The sequence below is a fragment of the Amphiprion ocellaris genome, chromosome 12 (genome assembly GCF_022539595.1).
Source record: "Amphiprion ocellaris isolate individual 3 ecotype Okinawa chromosome 12, ASM2253959v1, whole genome shotgun sequence".
Taxonomy (NCBI): Eukaryota; Metazoa; Chordata; class Actinopteri; family Pomacentridae; genus Amphiprion; species Amphiprion ocellaris.
The window spans coordinates 5373389-5389829 of NC_072777.1; the positions used below are offsets into that span (position 1 = coordinate 5373389).

Consider the following 16441-nt stretch of genomic DNA (forward strand, 5'->3'; position numbering starts at 1 on the left):
TTACGTGCTACAAATGACGGATATGTTGGATTAAATCTTCCTTATGCGTAATTGCGGCGCAAATATAATGCTAAATGTTGGCTCTACTTCCTGTCACGTGTCCGCTCCAGTGCGATCACATGACCCACAGTCAGTCGAAAATGAAAGCTGTCTGGAGCTGGCAGAGACCTGTAGCGCTTGTTTTGATCTTTAATTTATGTTTCAGGACAAGTTTTCAGCTGGCCGAGCTGCAGGTAAGGCTGATAATTGAATCTAGACTCGATTATAGCAAGTAAACAGCTCACTACATCCACATTATCACTGATAAACATCACGTTTAGATGGATGTTCAGGACCAGTATTGTTGTTTACAGGATTTTTTTTCTGTAGGTATGTAGGATCTGCTCCGGGACGGTCCTAAATGGCACCACTGTGGGTCAGTTTTGCTCCGAATCCGCTGGACGGATAGACGGGCGGTGCTGCTGGAGGAACGACACCGCAAGTGACACTGAACGCATCATAGGGTAAGACTCTAATGCTGCTTTCATGGTCCGGGCAGTACCAGTCCAAACTTTGGACACACCTTTAGTGGTTTGTATTTATTTAAAATATTTTCTGGATTGCACATTAATATTGAAGACATCCAAACTATGAAAGAACACGTGGAATTATGTAGTAAACAAACAAAGTGTTAAACAAACCAGAATCTGTTTTATATTTAGATTCTTTGATGACAGCTTTGCACACTCTTGGTATTCTCTCAGTCAGCTTCATGAGTTAGTCTCCTGGATGGTTTTGAATTAACAGGTGTTGCTTGTCAAGAGTCAATTTGTGGAATCAGTTAATCTTCTTAAGGTGTTTGAGACCGTCAGTGGGTAGCCTTATTTTAATGCTGTTGTAATCCATAGTATGACAAGAACAACAGTCCATCATTATTTTAAGACATGAAGGTCAGTCGAGACAAAAAATTTCAACAACTTTGAATATATCCTCAAGTGCAGTCACAAAATCCATCAAACACTCTGGTGAAACTGGATCTCATTTATTCATTAATTTATTTAAACCTTTATTTAACCAGGTAGGTCAAGTGAGAACCAGTTCTCATTTGCAAACACTGGTTCAATGCAGAATGAATAATACTAATAACTGACATGATCCACGTCTGAAGTATGGAGCAATAGACATACAACCGATCAAACAGTTTCATATTAATGTCTCAGTGGAGTTTTGTAATCACAGTAAAACTGCAAATGAAAAGAAGGAAAAGGGCGATTCTGGGCTCTAATCTTACAGTTTCGTCCATCAATCAAGTGGCAATGCCATTCAGCGTAGGCGATCATTTCTCTCCATCTAATCCGGTCTCTTGCTCTCTGAATTGTGACTGCTGCCCGTTCGATGTGTAGCCATGATGTCAGTCCATCTATCATTTTCATTCTCTGTCTTCCCATTAATTCTTACAGTTGTGACGATATATTCCAGGGTCTCTTTCCTTATGATGTGTCCAAAAAATGCTGCTTGCCGTTTCCTAATTTTGTTCTGTAGCGTATAATTTGTGTTTAGTAGTTTTTAGCATTACATCACTGTTGACTGAAAAAACAATTCTGATTTGGTAGGTTTTAGTCAATGGTAAGGTTCACGGCAATGAATGAGATGTACTTTTTAAAACATTAGCAGCAGAATTTTTACGGAACTCATGAGGACCATTCCAGGAAAGGAAGACCAAGAGTTAAAGTTCATTAGTGTTACAGGCCTCAGAAAGCACAAATTAACAGCACTATTGGCAGACTGGTCAAAGATAGACTAGATTGTCCCAGAGAGGCAAAAGACCAGACCAGTGAGCAGGCCCAGAGTTAGAACACCGTTTATAATCTTCCTTTTCGCATTTTCACAAAGAGATCAAGAAAAGCACTGAGAGAGCAGAGTACCCTGCAAAAGCTGCTCAGTCGTTGTATCATTTCCGATGGATAAGTCCTGATAAGTCCTCAGTGGTGGATTTGTAGTAGGATCACAATCATGTGATCATCAGCAGGCAGCTGATGTAGTGTTCACTTGTTGTCATGGTTACAGTGACGCCGTGCTGCTATCTGGCAATGATACAGAAATCTTTAACAAATCCTTGGATCCAGACTATAAGCTGCATCACTGCCTAAATCTAATCACTTGGTCATTGTGTCATTTCTGACCTTCCCTGAAAATTTCATCCAAATCTGTTAGTCTATTTTTGAGTAATGTTGCTAACAGACGGACAAGCGTACGCTGATCGTCACATAACTCTGCCACGTTTCTTGGCTTAGTAATAAAGCTTTTTCATATTTGAAAGTGGGCTTGTGACAAAATTTAGAGTTTACTTAAAATGTCTAACATGGTTCAGAACAAAGAGTCATTCAGCACTTCAATTTAAGTTTTCCTTTTTTTAAATAAAAAAAAAGTCCCTTTACCTGCTGAACTGGAAGCAAACTTCAACATTCTGAATTTCAGACTATAAATTAGATCTGCTCGGTACTTTAAATTTTAATTTTATCCTCCATTTCTTTCAGTAAATGTTGTGCATTCTGATCTGCCTGTGCCTATGTTGTTGCCAAATTAAAATTGAAACGCTGTTGCAGTTTTTCTAATGTTTTTTCTGCATAATCTGACTTTTTTTTGTCTTTTTCAGCTTGGATCTGTCCAACTGTTCACTGACTCACGTGGACGATCTTCAGGAAGCGTCAACGGTGGTAATAATGTGAGTACAGCAAACACAATTAACTGTATCATGTGCAACCTAAATAAATGGCACTTTTCCTCAGTGACCACGGGGTTATTTTCAGAGCAAAGTATAAAAACAGCTGCACATTATGAGTTTTTCTACAAGAGAAAGAACTTCTGCACTCAGGAAAACATACCTCACGTATGCAGGAGATTCAGCATGATCGTAATGTTGATAAGAGCATTCTTTGGCAGCTGAAGTTTCTATTTTAAGCAGCACATGAAATCTGTCATCTCCTTTACTGGCAGAACTAAACGTCTTAAGAAAATGAAATAAACAGACCCTAAAAAACTGTCCCCACTCAAGTCTCTAATTCTGACCATTTCTTATTATTTTTTCCTTATTATTTTCTATAAGGTTCCATTTTTTGTTGTCCTTCTAGGAGTATTAAACCCAATAAATGTTTGTATTACAGAGACCTGTCACTCAACCCCATAGTCAACATGAGTGACACGGCATTTCAAGGATTTAGTAAGTTAAATTTCATGTGAGTATCCTGCCGTAAAAGCTTAAAAATATGACAGAATCTCATCAGCATTGGCTTTATTTATCTAATTTTTTGCTAATTAGATTTTAATGTCTCCTTAGGGTTTTGCCACAAGACACTGTCTGTCCGGGAGGAAACACTTCTTGGGAAAAGGTGGAGGTCAAAGAGGGGAACCGATTTTGTGAAGGTCAAAAAAACATGTGCAACCAGACTGGACACATGTGTAAGTTCCCTCCTCGTAATCTTCCATAAAAACATCCAAAACTGGTAGTATAGGGTGTCTGCGAATGATTTTTTGACATCCACAGCCATCGATTGTCCGGAGAACTCCCTCTGTGCCCCCTATGGTCCCGGATTCTTTGAGTGCAGTTGTGCTGATCGCCACCACGGATACAAGTGTCTTCGAGAGGTTGGTCGTCTGTTCCGTCGTTATCTAGCTCACTACACTCATGCATGCATTGAATATTTTGGTAATCGAAGGTATCGTTCGCTAACAGGGGCAGTTTCCAGCTCTCCAGGTGTTCGGGCCTCTCGCAGCATCTACAGTTGTGATGTCGCTCCTTCTGTGGGTCACCCAGAGACGTAAGGCCAAATCGCTGTGAGGCCAAACTCCAGTCAACTGATTTTATTCTAACGAAAAGCGACTCCTCAGAAAGGGAAGATGCCAACAGGGAATTGCTGACAAAGTCTGCAGTGACAGCAGGCTTGTTCTTACTTATTTTATGAATTTTACGCCTTTTGTACACAGCTATGTTTTATTTGAGGAGATTTTTAAGACTTACTTTTTTTGTTGTTACTCTATCAGGTGCAATTTTAGACCAACTATTTGCTCCAAGTTTAAAATTAGTTCTTATTTTTGTCAGAACTGACCACTATTAACACTTTAATGCACATAAGGTGATAGCAAAGGTGGCTGATGGAAGTCTTTGCTTGGTGCCAACAAATGCTGAATGTGTCCGAATTCACACCAAGACTGACTTTATGTCTTGAACCTTGTTGTTACAGAGAATTTAGCTGACAATTTATTGCATGTTTAATATGAACTTAAGTTAAAAAGAACTTGTCAGTTTCCATTTATTGCGAACCTCCAAGACTGCAAAGCTGCATTTTTTTTTTTTTTTTTTTAAATTCAATTCTTTAGTTGTAACTTTTATAATTCATAGTCCTGGAACACAAAATCTGAGTATTTGCAGCTTTAGGGTAAAACAAGACACAATATGTGAGATCCATTTGTGTTTTAGCTTTTGTTCATGGGTACATGTGGTACAGTGTCTTGATGTTTACAAGCAAGATGCTTTGATGTGACTTCCCAATTAGATTCGGGGCTCTAATAAAGATTTTAAAACTGTACATCTGTTTCTTTTGCTTGAGGTGCCACGTTACGGTATTCACACACTCTATTAATCATGTATAAAAGCAGATTTCTACTATATATGTCTAAAAATTCACCTAATTGGAACATTCATTAATAAACCTCAATCCTGGCTTCTGTAAGTTCAATACAAGGCCAGATAATAACCTCAAGATTACTTATTTTGTTGGATCTTGCAAAAATGTAACCAGTAATCCCTGTAAAGAAAATACAGCATGTATCTATAGAATGAGTTTTGCTGTAACACGAGTCCCATCTACCAATTGTGAGACCATGAAGACATTAGCTCCGTTGCCAAAAACTGCTTTACTGCCTGGTTTACGTTTTACTCTTATGTGTTCAATTGATCAGAGCATTAAAGCAAGTCTGAGCAATTTCTAAGAGCCATAAAATTCCTCTGAGATAGCTCAGCTGCAGCTGTAATTAGAAAACCATTTCTGGCTAGTTTAAAACTGCATGTGGTGGTTGACAACCAGAGCGTGTTGTGAACCACAGTGGGCCTGCTCTGCTCTAACTACGGGCAATTAAATGTTCTGTTGTTAAGAAACAGTGAATCTATTAACATCTGAACACTAAAATTTTCCTTTTACCAATGTTAAAAAAATGAATAACTAACCGTCTCAGCACATCAGCCTGGAAAACAAATCTCTGTAATTATCCACTTCTACCATAAAAACACACATGGATGCCGTTTAAAAAGCATATGCCATTTCAGAGATATATTTATTGCATGCTAAAAGCACGATATTTTGTGTTGTGTGCTCGCACTCATGCACACAAACTCAGAGATCCAGCCTCTTGGCTCAGGCTGATGTGAGATGACGGCTGCTCACTGGTCCACGTTTTTGACTCGCAGCACCACGGGGACCGAAGTGCACGGGATCATTCCCAGACCCAGATCTGTGATGACTAGATCCACGAAATCAGGCGGTGTCACGTCATAGACCAGGTTGAGCAGGCCGAGAGAGGGCACTTCCTGCCAGTCCTTCAGGTGGGTCTTACCTTTACGCGTCACGATAAGGTCGTCTGGGTCATCTGGAGGGGAAAAGATGAAGATCAGCTGACAGTTTAACATAAACACTGATCAGGTATAACATTAGGACCACCTGCCTAATATTGTGTTAGTCCCCCTGTGCACTACCATTCAAAAGTTTGAGGTCACTTAGAAATGTACTTATTTTTGAAAGAAAAGCAGTTTTTTTCAATGAAGGTAACATTAAACAAATCAGAAATCCAGTGTAGACATTGTTAATATGGTAAATGACTATTTTAGCTGGAAACAGCTGATTTTTAATGGAATATCTACATAGAAACCACCGCTCCTGTGTTCTACTGCTACATTGTGTTAGCTAATGGTGTTGAAAGGCTCATTGATGATTAGAAAACCCTTGTGCAATTATGTTAGTACATTAATAAAAGTGTGAGTTTTCATCTAAAACATGAAATTGTCTGGGTGACCCCAAACTTTTGAACAATAGTGTAGGTCATCAAAAATACTCTGAACCATTGGGTCTGGACCAGAGGACCTCTCAGGGTGTCCTATGGGGTCTGGCACCAGGACATTTGCAGTGGATCCGTTGGGTGCTCTGGGTTGTGCTGTGGGTTCTCTGGGAATCAAACTTATATCATGGCAAGCTGTTGATGATTGATCAGAATGGGGTCTGGGAAGCTCGGAGGTCAAATCAGCATCTTGGGCGATTGCCATGTTCCTCAAGATGTTCCTGATTGATGTTTTTGTGATGTGCATTTTCCTGCAGTGACATTTAGGATTTCCATTTGTATGAAGGAGTGCGTTTGTTCTCAGACCACCTTTATTTTGATGTCTAAGTCTCATCAACATGGACGCCAAAATCCCAGTTTTTCCAGCAGAACACCACATAGTACCAATATGATCAATGTTATTCACTTCACCTGTCAGTGGTTTTAATGTTGTGGCTGATTGGTGTACATGTAAAACTGAAGGTTTTAGAAAATCGAATCAGTCATTGTGAAGTGGTTTCCATACCAAGTTCATTGGATACGAAGGAGTCCGTCTGCACCCTTTCGCAGAACTTGTAGGTCTCACAACACACCAGAACAGGCACATTAAAGGCTTTGGCCACCAGAGCTATCTGTGATGTCCCCACTCGAGACATGACGTAACCGTTGGCCAGCAGGGCGTGAGCACCAAGGAACACCTTCGATACCTAGAAACAACAAAGAATGATAATCTGGATCTCTTACATTACCGCCGCCTTACTCATCTACTTCATGATTACCTCTGGAAGGACGTAGGAAACGGCCGAGATAAGAACGTAAGTGCAGCTGATGCCTTTCTGCACCAGGCGCCTCAGAGCCTCCCTGCCCTCCAGCCGAGGCCTGCTGTCCACCACGATAACGCGGAACTTCCTGCTTTTCTCGAAGGCCTCGCACAGGATGTGGTTGACTAGTGACGAGCTAAGAGAGAAGATGGAAGAGGAGATAAACATTAGATTGCGTAATATTCGGGGGAAATGTGCAAATGTGATGCAAAAACAAGGAATAGAAAGTGTTAAGAGTGGTCTAAAAAAAGATTGTGTGTCTGGATACACACGTGTTGCATTTATGTACCAGGAAAAACAATTGAGCAACGCTTAGTAACAAGAAACCACAGATTTAACAGCTGACAGTAATTGTCAGCACAGTCCTGTTTTGTCTCGTACAGTATGTCGGCTAAAAGCGACTTACCATCCGTAGATTAGGATGACGTCTCCATCGCTGATCTTCTCTATGGCAGACTTGGCAATAGCTTTAGCAGCAAGAATGATCTTCTCATTAATGTAGCACTCGATACAGTTCAGCAGTTTGCTCTTTGCCTAAACAGAGACGAGGAGATGCATTAATTGTTAAGTGTTTTGAGTGTGGATTAATGTAAATTTTGTGTACAATTTCTAAAGTTTCACACTAACCTCTTCTTCTTTGCATTGACTAGGAATATTGGAGATCTCTTTCTTAATGTATTTAATTGCATTTCCCATACTGGCTGACAGAGGGCGACATTGATTCAAGAAACTGAAAAGAAAAAAAAATGGCTAAAGTGAATCATTTTGTGTGTTAAACTAAAACTGAAAATATTCAATTTAGGGACAGTTAATTTATTCTGGTTAGGATCCAGAAAAGCTAAAACACAGTGATGATACATGACTAGAATTGGAACATTTTTTCAAATACCTGATATAAGGTTTCAGCTTGTTCACCAAGTCTCTTGATAGCTCCTCATTTGGAGGTGTCGTATAGTCCCTTATTACCTGAAGTGACAAAAAAAAAACACATTGTTTTTGTTAAGTTACTTGAAATCTGATGCCAATAACAAAATAAGATCAACTTCACATTATTACTACAGTTTTGACAAAATCCAACATGAAAACTGACAATTTATTCTTAAAATAGGAACGTTTCAGCAACATTTATGTCATTTACAAGGACTCTGTGTGTATAAATGAATGACTGTGCGTAGGGCTGAAATGATTCCTTGAGTTATTCGATTACTAGAATTCTCTGGATTGAGGCTTTGTTTAATCCACTACATACTGGCGGACCCAGACCGATAATCAATGAATTATAAGTGGATTTTAAATTTGACAGGATGCTTATATTTTAACCTGCGCAGCTTTTCTACTGTTTATGGTATTTAGCAGATCAGAGGCTGAACAATGAAGGCAGTTTGACATAGTGACGGTTTCTTTGTGTAGTTTGGCTCGATAAAAACTGAAACTTCAGTCAGTTAACAGGTATGAAGGAGGTTTTCAACCTTCTTTGTTAACTCAGACTTTCTGCTTCAAAGTCGTCCACACAAATAGGAGCATTTAACGCATCATTTGAATTGTTTTCTGCACAAAATGAACTGATGGTGTTCAGCTGCTTCAGTCAACAGGTTGTTTTAATGGAAAACAATGAGGAACATAAAATTTATGACGGTAAAAAGCTGGGAGTGGAAATTACATAAGACAGGAATGCTGGTAGAAAACTGTTAAACGTGTGTTAATGTATTTATTTCTAACAGACAGCTGCACAATAAAACTATCAAACTTCATGTATTCAAACATGATATTGTATTGAAGTGCATGTAGGTCTGACACTGTCTCATAATGAAGGAAATCACTTTAATTTGTGGCCAAATCAAAGTGAAACTAAAGTTACTGATTGAATATTCTCTGTAATAAATACCAATAAACTGATCAGTTTTCTTATTTGTGTTCAATCAGCTGCAGTAGCAGCAGTTTAAATGGACCAAACATAAAAACATTTATGTGATGTCTAAACTAAATACATGTGGGGTTCCCATGGCTTTGAGTTTTAGTTGAATACACCTGTACTATACTATATATGTACAATACACCGCAGATGCCCGCCCGCGTGCCGCCAGGACAGGTATTTCTGTTGCACAGCGCACTCACTTCCTCTTTTGATGCTGTAACGTGCATCATGCCAAAGACGGAATCTGATTATTCGATTAATTGCCAGAATAATCGATAGAATACTCGATTACTAAAATAATCGATAGCTGCAGCCCCAGATGTGTGACCAAAACCCCAGAATAAATGGTTTGCGCTCTGCGGGACTCTACCTGTTTGAAGGCGTGAAGCAGGGCAACAGAGCGAGCGTTAGATCCTGTCACGATGCCCTGCGAATACTGGAGACCCAGTCGAACAACAGCAGGATGAATCACTGTGGAAGGAATGCTGCAAACGACAAAAAAATCAATAACAATCTGTGAGATGTAAGGTCATCTTAGGACTAATGATTGCCAATGCATAAATCAAACTCTTTGCAAACAGCACAACAACTTGTGGTACTCTGTTGTGTCGTACGGTCAGTTTACCTGACTTGCTGCGTTAGAGGCGCTTTGCGACTGTATTGGTGGAGATGAGAAAACAGGCTGACTTTGTAGCCGTAGTCCATGCGGAGAGGGATCTGAAATACAAACACGCAACATTTCAAAGATTAAAACAGAGACCCATGAAAGAAATAAACACTACAAAACTATGTTAGCTACTATATGACTAATGAAAGGCTCTTCTACATTAAAACTAGTCAACAAAGCCAGAAATTTACAATGTGTGATTTTGTGGACTGTCCAAACTGATTTAAAAAGGACAGCAGAGTCGATAATAAGATAAGCAAAGGCCCGCACAGCAAACAGCTCAGTGTTGTAGGTGAGAGCAGCGTACAAAACACAAACACATCCTTCCGACACACCACCTCCGCTTTCATTAAGTTAACATCCCTCTTGGTGACGTTCTACTGAGCAAGCGGTGATGGTGATGTTTTGCAAAAATATTTTACAGGTTAGAAAACAAACGAGTTAGAAAAAAATGTTAACGGCACACATTTTGTCGAGCCTGACTTCGATGGCTTATACCTGTTTATCAGCAACTTGCCCTGGTGTCTGAAAGAAACGTTAGGTACAAACACATGCAGTTATAACTGTGTGAGAGGCACCAATGTTTTTTTAGGGGGGTAAATTACAAGACAAATGCTAAGTACATAGCAATAAATTGTAATAAGTTAATAAAATTCTTTAATAAATGACTGCAAGTTTGTTTTTTAGTAGAAGTGACCCATGTGTAATGGGTCCAGTAATTGTTTAGGCATCCAGACGACTGCCAAGAAATAAATAAAAAACATGTCTCATTAAATTGTGCCTCACTACTCTAACTTTACAGGGTATGTACAATGCCACTGTTTGCTCTGTATCTACTGGCCATAGATGTTGAGTCAAACAGATCATGCTTTAAGTGTTAAAACATAATGCATCCAACCTGTTGCCTTTCCAGCTTCTTGGCCAGCTTCTTTAAAACGTCAGGGTTGTCCACTTGAATGTGTTCTGGGAGCCTCTTCACCACTGAAAATACAAACAGTGTGACTTTCTCCACAGTGTGCCGATTAACCAAAACATTACGACCACCCTTAATCAGTTGTCAGTCCTTTGGGTACAAAAAAACCCCAAAAAACAGCTCTCAGGGCACCAGAATGATCACATTTGCGACTTTTTCCTGAGAATGTGCAAGTTGACATTTCAACTGGTCGCATTCATGCGAGTGAATGATGATCATTAAGCTGTACTGGTGTCGCTGTATTACTTTTATAACTTCAGTGGCTGTCAGTCTGTCCCTGCCTGGTGTGTAAAACAAGCTGTTCAGTTAATGTGTGTTTGAAAGATAAAGTGACCTGTAGCTTATTATTTAAAAAGAAAGTAGTGGGACAAAGAAGGGTCTGACACAGACACCTGATGATCAGAGGGCAGATGAGGCAGGAAGATACTGAACCAGTGCAGGGGAAAAAAAGCAATTCATTCTCTTCTAACACAGAAGTAAGGCCACAAAATTAAATGATTATTAATCACAATAATGATTTTAGCTTCACACCATTACAGGAACACTATTTACTGTGGTGTTTACGCTTAAAAAAATAGAACCTCCTCGTGAAATGCAAATACATGCTGTTTATCCACTCTTAGAAAAGGCTGCATGCAGAAAAAAAATCACTCAGTTCCATCTGGGACAAATCTGACATTAGAACACCCTAGTTTAACTCTTTTCAAGGACAATTTTGGTCACACAACTGTCTGAGCACCGCAGCCTGCAATGTGGGGCATTAAGGGAAAATCAGTAAATGTGGTGTCTATTGATGAGCAGATGTTCAGCAGGTGATGTGTTTTTCCTGTGACAAGGTGGGAGATGTGATCAAATGAGAAACTTGTCACACTGCTGAAAAAGTTAGTCTGGAGCCCTGGCTCTGACCCACCGAAACATGGACTCTGCAATGATTTGGCCAGGTCTTTACGCATTTCTCTGATTGTTTATTTATTATGTAATATATCCCAGACAATGGGCAGCACAGTGGCTTGGTGGTTAGCACTGTCGCCTTGCAGCTAGAGATTCCTGGTTCACGTCCCCGCCTTCCCGGGATCTTTCTGCATGGAGTTTGCATGTTCTCCCTGTGCATGTGTGGGTTTTCTCTGGGTACTCAGTATTCCTCCCAGAGCCCAAAAACATGCTGAGGTTAATGGGTAACTCTAAACTGTCTGTAGGTGTGAATGCAACTGTGATTGCTTGTCTGTATACGTAGGCCTGCAATAGACTGGCGACCTGTCCAAGGTGTCCCGTGCCCTCACCCTGAATCAGTTAGGACCCCAATGGGGGTTAAGCGGTGCATAGCTAATGGATGGATGGCTCACAGACAATGGTTGTAAGGTTTTGGCTTATCTCTAAAAACTGTCAGAAAGGCGACTACTTATGTTCATGTTTATTACGATACCTGGCTGCAGCTCATTAGGTGGTGCTTTCTGTTTGCTCGTGGCAGCCTGTTGCCCCGTCTCTCCCTTCTTGCCCTGTTTGGACGCCCTCTCAGCCTCTTGCCGAGCTCTCCTCTCAGCTTTCAGCTCCGCTTTACTCTTAGCCGGCTTATCTGCCGGCACAGGGGCCTCTGAGGCAGGCACGGAAACCGGTGCAGGAGCAGGCACTGCTGAAGGAGCTGCAAAAGATCCAGACGTCAGGGGAAGCAGGTTCATCACAGAGATGATTAAAGAACATTTCCTTCACAAAAGTCACAGATGAAACGCAATGTTAGATGCTCGCACTTGATTCTCACTGTGCAAATGTGCTTCCGACCGGTGCTGTTCAAACATTACAAACCTTTCTGTGTGGTGGACTGTGGTGGAGGCTGGGATGCTGGAGGAGGGGAACTGAGCGGCTTCTTTTCTTTCTCACTTTCCTGTGAAGCCTTGTCATCTTTTTTCTCTTTGTTCTTCTTCTGCTGTTTCTTCTCTTTCCTCAGCCGCTGCTTCTCCTCTTTGGTCAGCTCTTTGCCTTCGCTCTGTCAAGACAAAAAGGAGTCAATAATAAGGAAATTATTTAACGTCAAACAAGTCTACTGCGGTAAAGTTCAAGAATAAACAAACACTAACCTTTGCACGATCAATTTCCTCTTTCTTGTCAGGTCCCTCTGTAGGACAAACAATGAATGAATTCATGGTTTTACTGTGTAACACTACAGTACTTTGTGTGGATAAATGACAGTGATAGTAGGGGGAGCCAGCAGTGTGGATGATGCTGTTAGCTGCTATCGCTGAACTTCATCGGTTTTCATGACGCTAACACAACAACACAACTGGTTTGCTCGCGTTATTTTCGCAGCCCATTTGACTTTAAACACTCTCCTTATTAATTACTTTTAAAAAACACAAGTAAAGATGATGCAATACCATCACGATGTCCGCCGTTAAACTACTCTCTCCACCGCTGACTGGCTTACGATGCTAACGTTAGCATCTGGAAATTAACTTCGCTACGAGCGACAACTAAAGACCCCAAAAGCGGTAAAAAGACACCAGGTATTTCTCCACGTTACACCCGCCGAACAGGTGTTAAATAACCTGGAAAGCGACGTAAAGACCAGCTGTTAGAGACTCTCAAACTCACCTGTCACTCCACTGTCAGCCATGTTTACGCTGCTGCTTCACTTCCTCTGCTGCTGCTCAAACTGCAGCTGTGAAAAAGTCACAGCGCCCCCTGCTGGACCCAGGAGGAGCCACTGGTGAGTTTACTGTTGGTGGAGATCAGATGACGATAAATCTAATTGAATTGCTCTTCATTATCTGTTTTGTCTGAACTAATTATTTGTATATTACATCTCAGTCTGGGAAATTGAGCAGATAGTTGAAGGAATCTAAAGCTTTCCTTCCTGTTTGTTGGGTCACTTATACACTATCGTTCAAAAATTTAAGGTCACTCAGGTAATTTCATGTTTTCCATGAAAACTCACACTTTTATTCATGTGCTAACATAACTGCACAAGGGTTTTCTAATCATCAATCAGCCTTTCATCACCATTAGCTAACACAATGTAGCATTAGAACACAGGAGTGATGGTTGCTGGAAATGTTCCTCTATACCCCTATGTATACCCAGGTTCTTATAACATGAGATTATAGACCCGGAGCGTGAAACTCATTTTAGTTCAGGGGCCACATACAGGCCAGTTTGACCTAAAGTGGGCTGGACTGGTGAAATCAGAGCATAATAACCTATAAATAACCAAAACTCCAAAATTTCCACCTTGTTTTTGTGCAACAAAGTACATTCTGAAAATATTCACACATAACAAAATGGGTCATTCCAGAATTAGAGGACATTTTACATCCCACCCATCAAATTTCAAATAATCCATGTACAAAATACTAAAAACATGCAGTTATTGCATAAATATACTTGTCCTGAGACCAAATCTAAAAAAACACTAGGAGAAAAGAATGTTTGAAAATGTTTTTAAAATGCCAAATCCCACTGGAATTAACTTCAAACAGTTTTCCTAAAGAATGAGTAGAGCAAAGCTATGTCCTCTCTTCTATTTTTCATATTTTCATAACATTGTCAGCCTTGATTGAATGTCTCTCTCTACCTCATATTATCAGGATCAGACTAATTCTTTGGACTGTTTTCCATCAGTCAGTTTGTCCTCTTGGTCAGCAGTAACAGCAGCTAAATATCTAGCTTCTACTGCTGAGAAAAAGATCACATTAGCATGGATTAGCAACCCTGTTACTGTGATTAGAGTAGGGTTAGCAAACAACACATAAAACATGGAATAAAAATGCTACCATTGATGTGTAAGCTGAGCCAATCAAGACTTTGATAGTTTATTATCTATTATTGATGAATATGGAGCAGAAAATTGGAAAAGAGAAGGTTTATTTTTCAACAATTTTGAAGCCCAAATGTTCTCTAATTAACATCATGAACAAACTGAAATTTCTCAAGAAAAATAAGTGCAATTTCAACAAGATTATGCCTTGCTGTTTTGTTTTTTTTTTTTAAATCACTGATACATTAGAACTTACAGACCACAGAGTGTTTGGAACTCAACAATATAGTATTTTGCTTAATGATCAAAAAACAACTTGTCAAGATCTAGAAATTATTTGAAATTTATAGTTTTTCCAAATTGCAGTTAACCATTAGATGCATAAGTGGGTCAAAAATGGAATAATTTTCTTGCAATATCTTTGTAATGAAAAGTTTTTATCATTTCATTTTCCACCTATTCTTCAAAAAACATGGTTTTGAGATCATTCCATTTACACTTTTGAAGAAGTTGTACAAGAGGTGATGAAGTGCAGTAAAAGAGTAGAAAAATGTCAACAAAATGGAAGTGGACATTCTTCTATTACGGTTCTGTGTAATATTCTTCTTTATCAATTATCAAAAGGTTCAAAAAGTGTTAGAAAGTGAAAAATAAACATATTTCAAGCATGAAATCATTCTTATTTGGACAGAAATATAATACAAACAATAATACAAATTATTATTCTTAACCAAAATGACAAAAGTGGCATAAAACACATTGATTCTTATGTGGGTAATTTTTGACCTACTTATGGAAGAGTGTTGGATCCAATCACTCCTGCATCTAAGGCTTAATGTCTTCTGTCATTTTCACCCTTTGCAAAGTCATCTGTAAGTTTGACACCCCTGCTATAGACATTGTTCTATTGTCTTCAGATTCAGCTGTTGTTCACTTACTGGAAAAATGAGACAAGACACATATTTTGCACATTTTAAAATCTTTCGCTCGCTCATTTTAAAACAGAAGAATATAAATTCAACACTTCACATTGCCGGTAGTCTTTTATTAGCTTTTTAAACACACATTGCCGCAGTGGAAGCAACCAAAACCAAGACACTACAGAAATCTGTATTTATATTATAATGAAAAAAAATCTCTAGACTTTCCCCCTACAAAAGTGAGCAGCTTTACGCCACAACGCCACCGTGTCTGTGACTCCACGCTGGCATCTGCTGACTGAATTCACGACGCAGTAGCTGGTTGAAGGGGACCAAACCTCACAGAAACACCTGACTTGGTTCCGTTTGACCAGCCACAGCAAGGCGTGTTGCTTCAGCTGCAAGAGGAGAGGGGCAATAGGTGGAGGCATGCAGAGGGTGGGGGAGGCAGGAGGGGAGGAGAAAGGAGAGGGAAGAAATAGAAGGCCATCTGCCAGCTGTCAAGTCCTCTTCAGTCTTACCTGATGAAACACAGAGAGAGAGAGAGAAAGAAGAATATTAACGAGGCGGCACAGTTCCTCCTTGTTACCGAGCAGAGTTCCTATTTAGAGGTTTGGGAAGCTTGACAGACGCTGACATATCCCTACTTCCTTCCATAGCCAGCGAACTTTCACCCTCGGTGACAGCGCCACGTCGCCCTCCCTCCCCACTTCCTTTTTTGAGAGATCTGTGGTTGCTATAATGGGTGACAGCTGTGGTCTGTCAATCCTCCTTGACTGGGGCAGGGCAGGAATTTTTCAAGAAGTCCCCGAGACCCGAGCGGCGGGCCCAGGGAGTAACGCTAACCGTCCACGTGCCGTCCCGAGCTGAAGGAGAAGGGAGTAGGCCCTTTTCACCTGTTGTCCTGCCACACATGCTCATGAACCCTGACATCCCCCACCCCGCCCTCCTCCCATCCCATAAAACACACAAAGACACGCTCTATAGAGGCCATACTGCTGAATGAGAGCTTGAAAGAAAAAAAAGAAGAAGAAATAAAATGTCCCTCCGGTGTCCTCGGTGCTTGGCTCCCCTTGAAACCACACACTTCCTTACATTCCATAAGTGGTGTATTAATATGGGGATATAAGGAAGCATGTCCTCGCAAGGGGCAACAACTGGATCTGCTGCTCGGCGGACACAAAGCGCCTTTTCACACATGAAGAGGAGCGGGAACAACCGGCTTAACAACGGTTAACTGTGACAGAGGCACTGCAGAGGAATGGAGCTAAACACATGGAGACCGTCACTGCTACTCATAAAAATTAGAAAGCAGACGTGTTTTTGCTTTA

The 16441-nt window shown here is 40.4% G+C and overlaps 2 protein-coding genes across 3 annotated transcripts; one reads left to right on the forward strand and one right to left on the reverse strand.

Annotated features, from left to right (window-relative positions):
* Nucleotides 1-80: 80 nt before the first annotated feature.
* Nucleotides 81-4565, forward strand: atraid (all-trans retinoic acid-induced differentiation factor). Its single transcript, XM_023297008.3, has 7 exons — nt 81-233; nt 370-503; nt 2636-2704; nt 3144-3215; nt 3317-3438; nt 3524-3624; nt 3713-4565. The coding sequence occupies exons 1-7, from the start codon at nt 120-122 to the stop codon at nt 3815-3817; spliced, it is 717 nt and encodes a 238-aa protein (XP_023152776.2). The 5' UTR covers nt 81-119; the 3' UTR covers nt 3818-4565.
* Nucleotides 4566-5278: 713 nt separating this feature from the next.
* On the reverse strand, nt 5279-13142 carry eif2b4 (eukaryotic translation initiation factor 2B, subunit 4 delta). 2 transcript variants are annotated; one of them, XM_035942335.2, is made up of 14 exons: nt 13029-13142; nt 12515-12552; nt 12243-12423; nt 11866-12081; nt 10368-10450; nt 9968-9994; nt 9428-9519; nt 9173-9287; nt 7777-7853; nt 7515-7617; nt 7294-7421; nt 6846-7023; nt 6593-6773; nt 5279-5622 (listed from the first exon to the last, which is right to left on the reverse strand). In XM_035942335.2, exons 1-14 carry the CDS (start codon nt 13048-13050, stop codon nt 5417-5419), a joined length of 1647 nt encoding a protein of 548 aa, XP_035798228.1. In that variant the 5' UTR covers nt 13051-13142; the 3' UTR covers nt 5279-5416. The 2 variants fall into 2 exon arrangements, with proteins under 2 accessions (XP_035798228.1, XP_023152775.1); XM_023297007.3 differs by lacking the exon at nt 9968-9994.
* Nucleotides 13143-16441: the final 3299 nt, after the last annotated feature.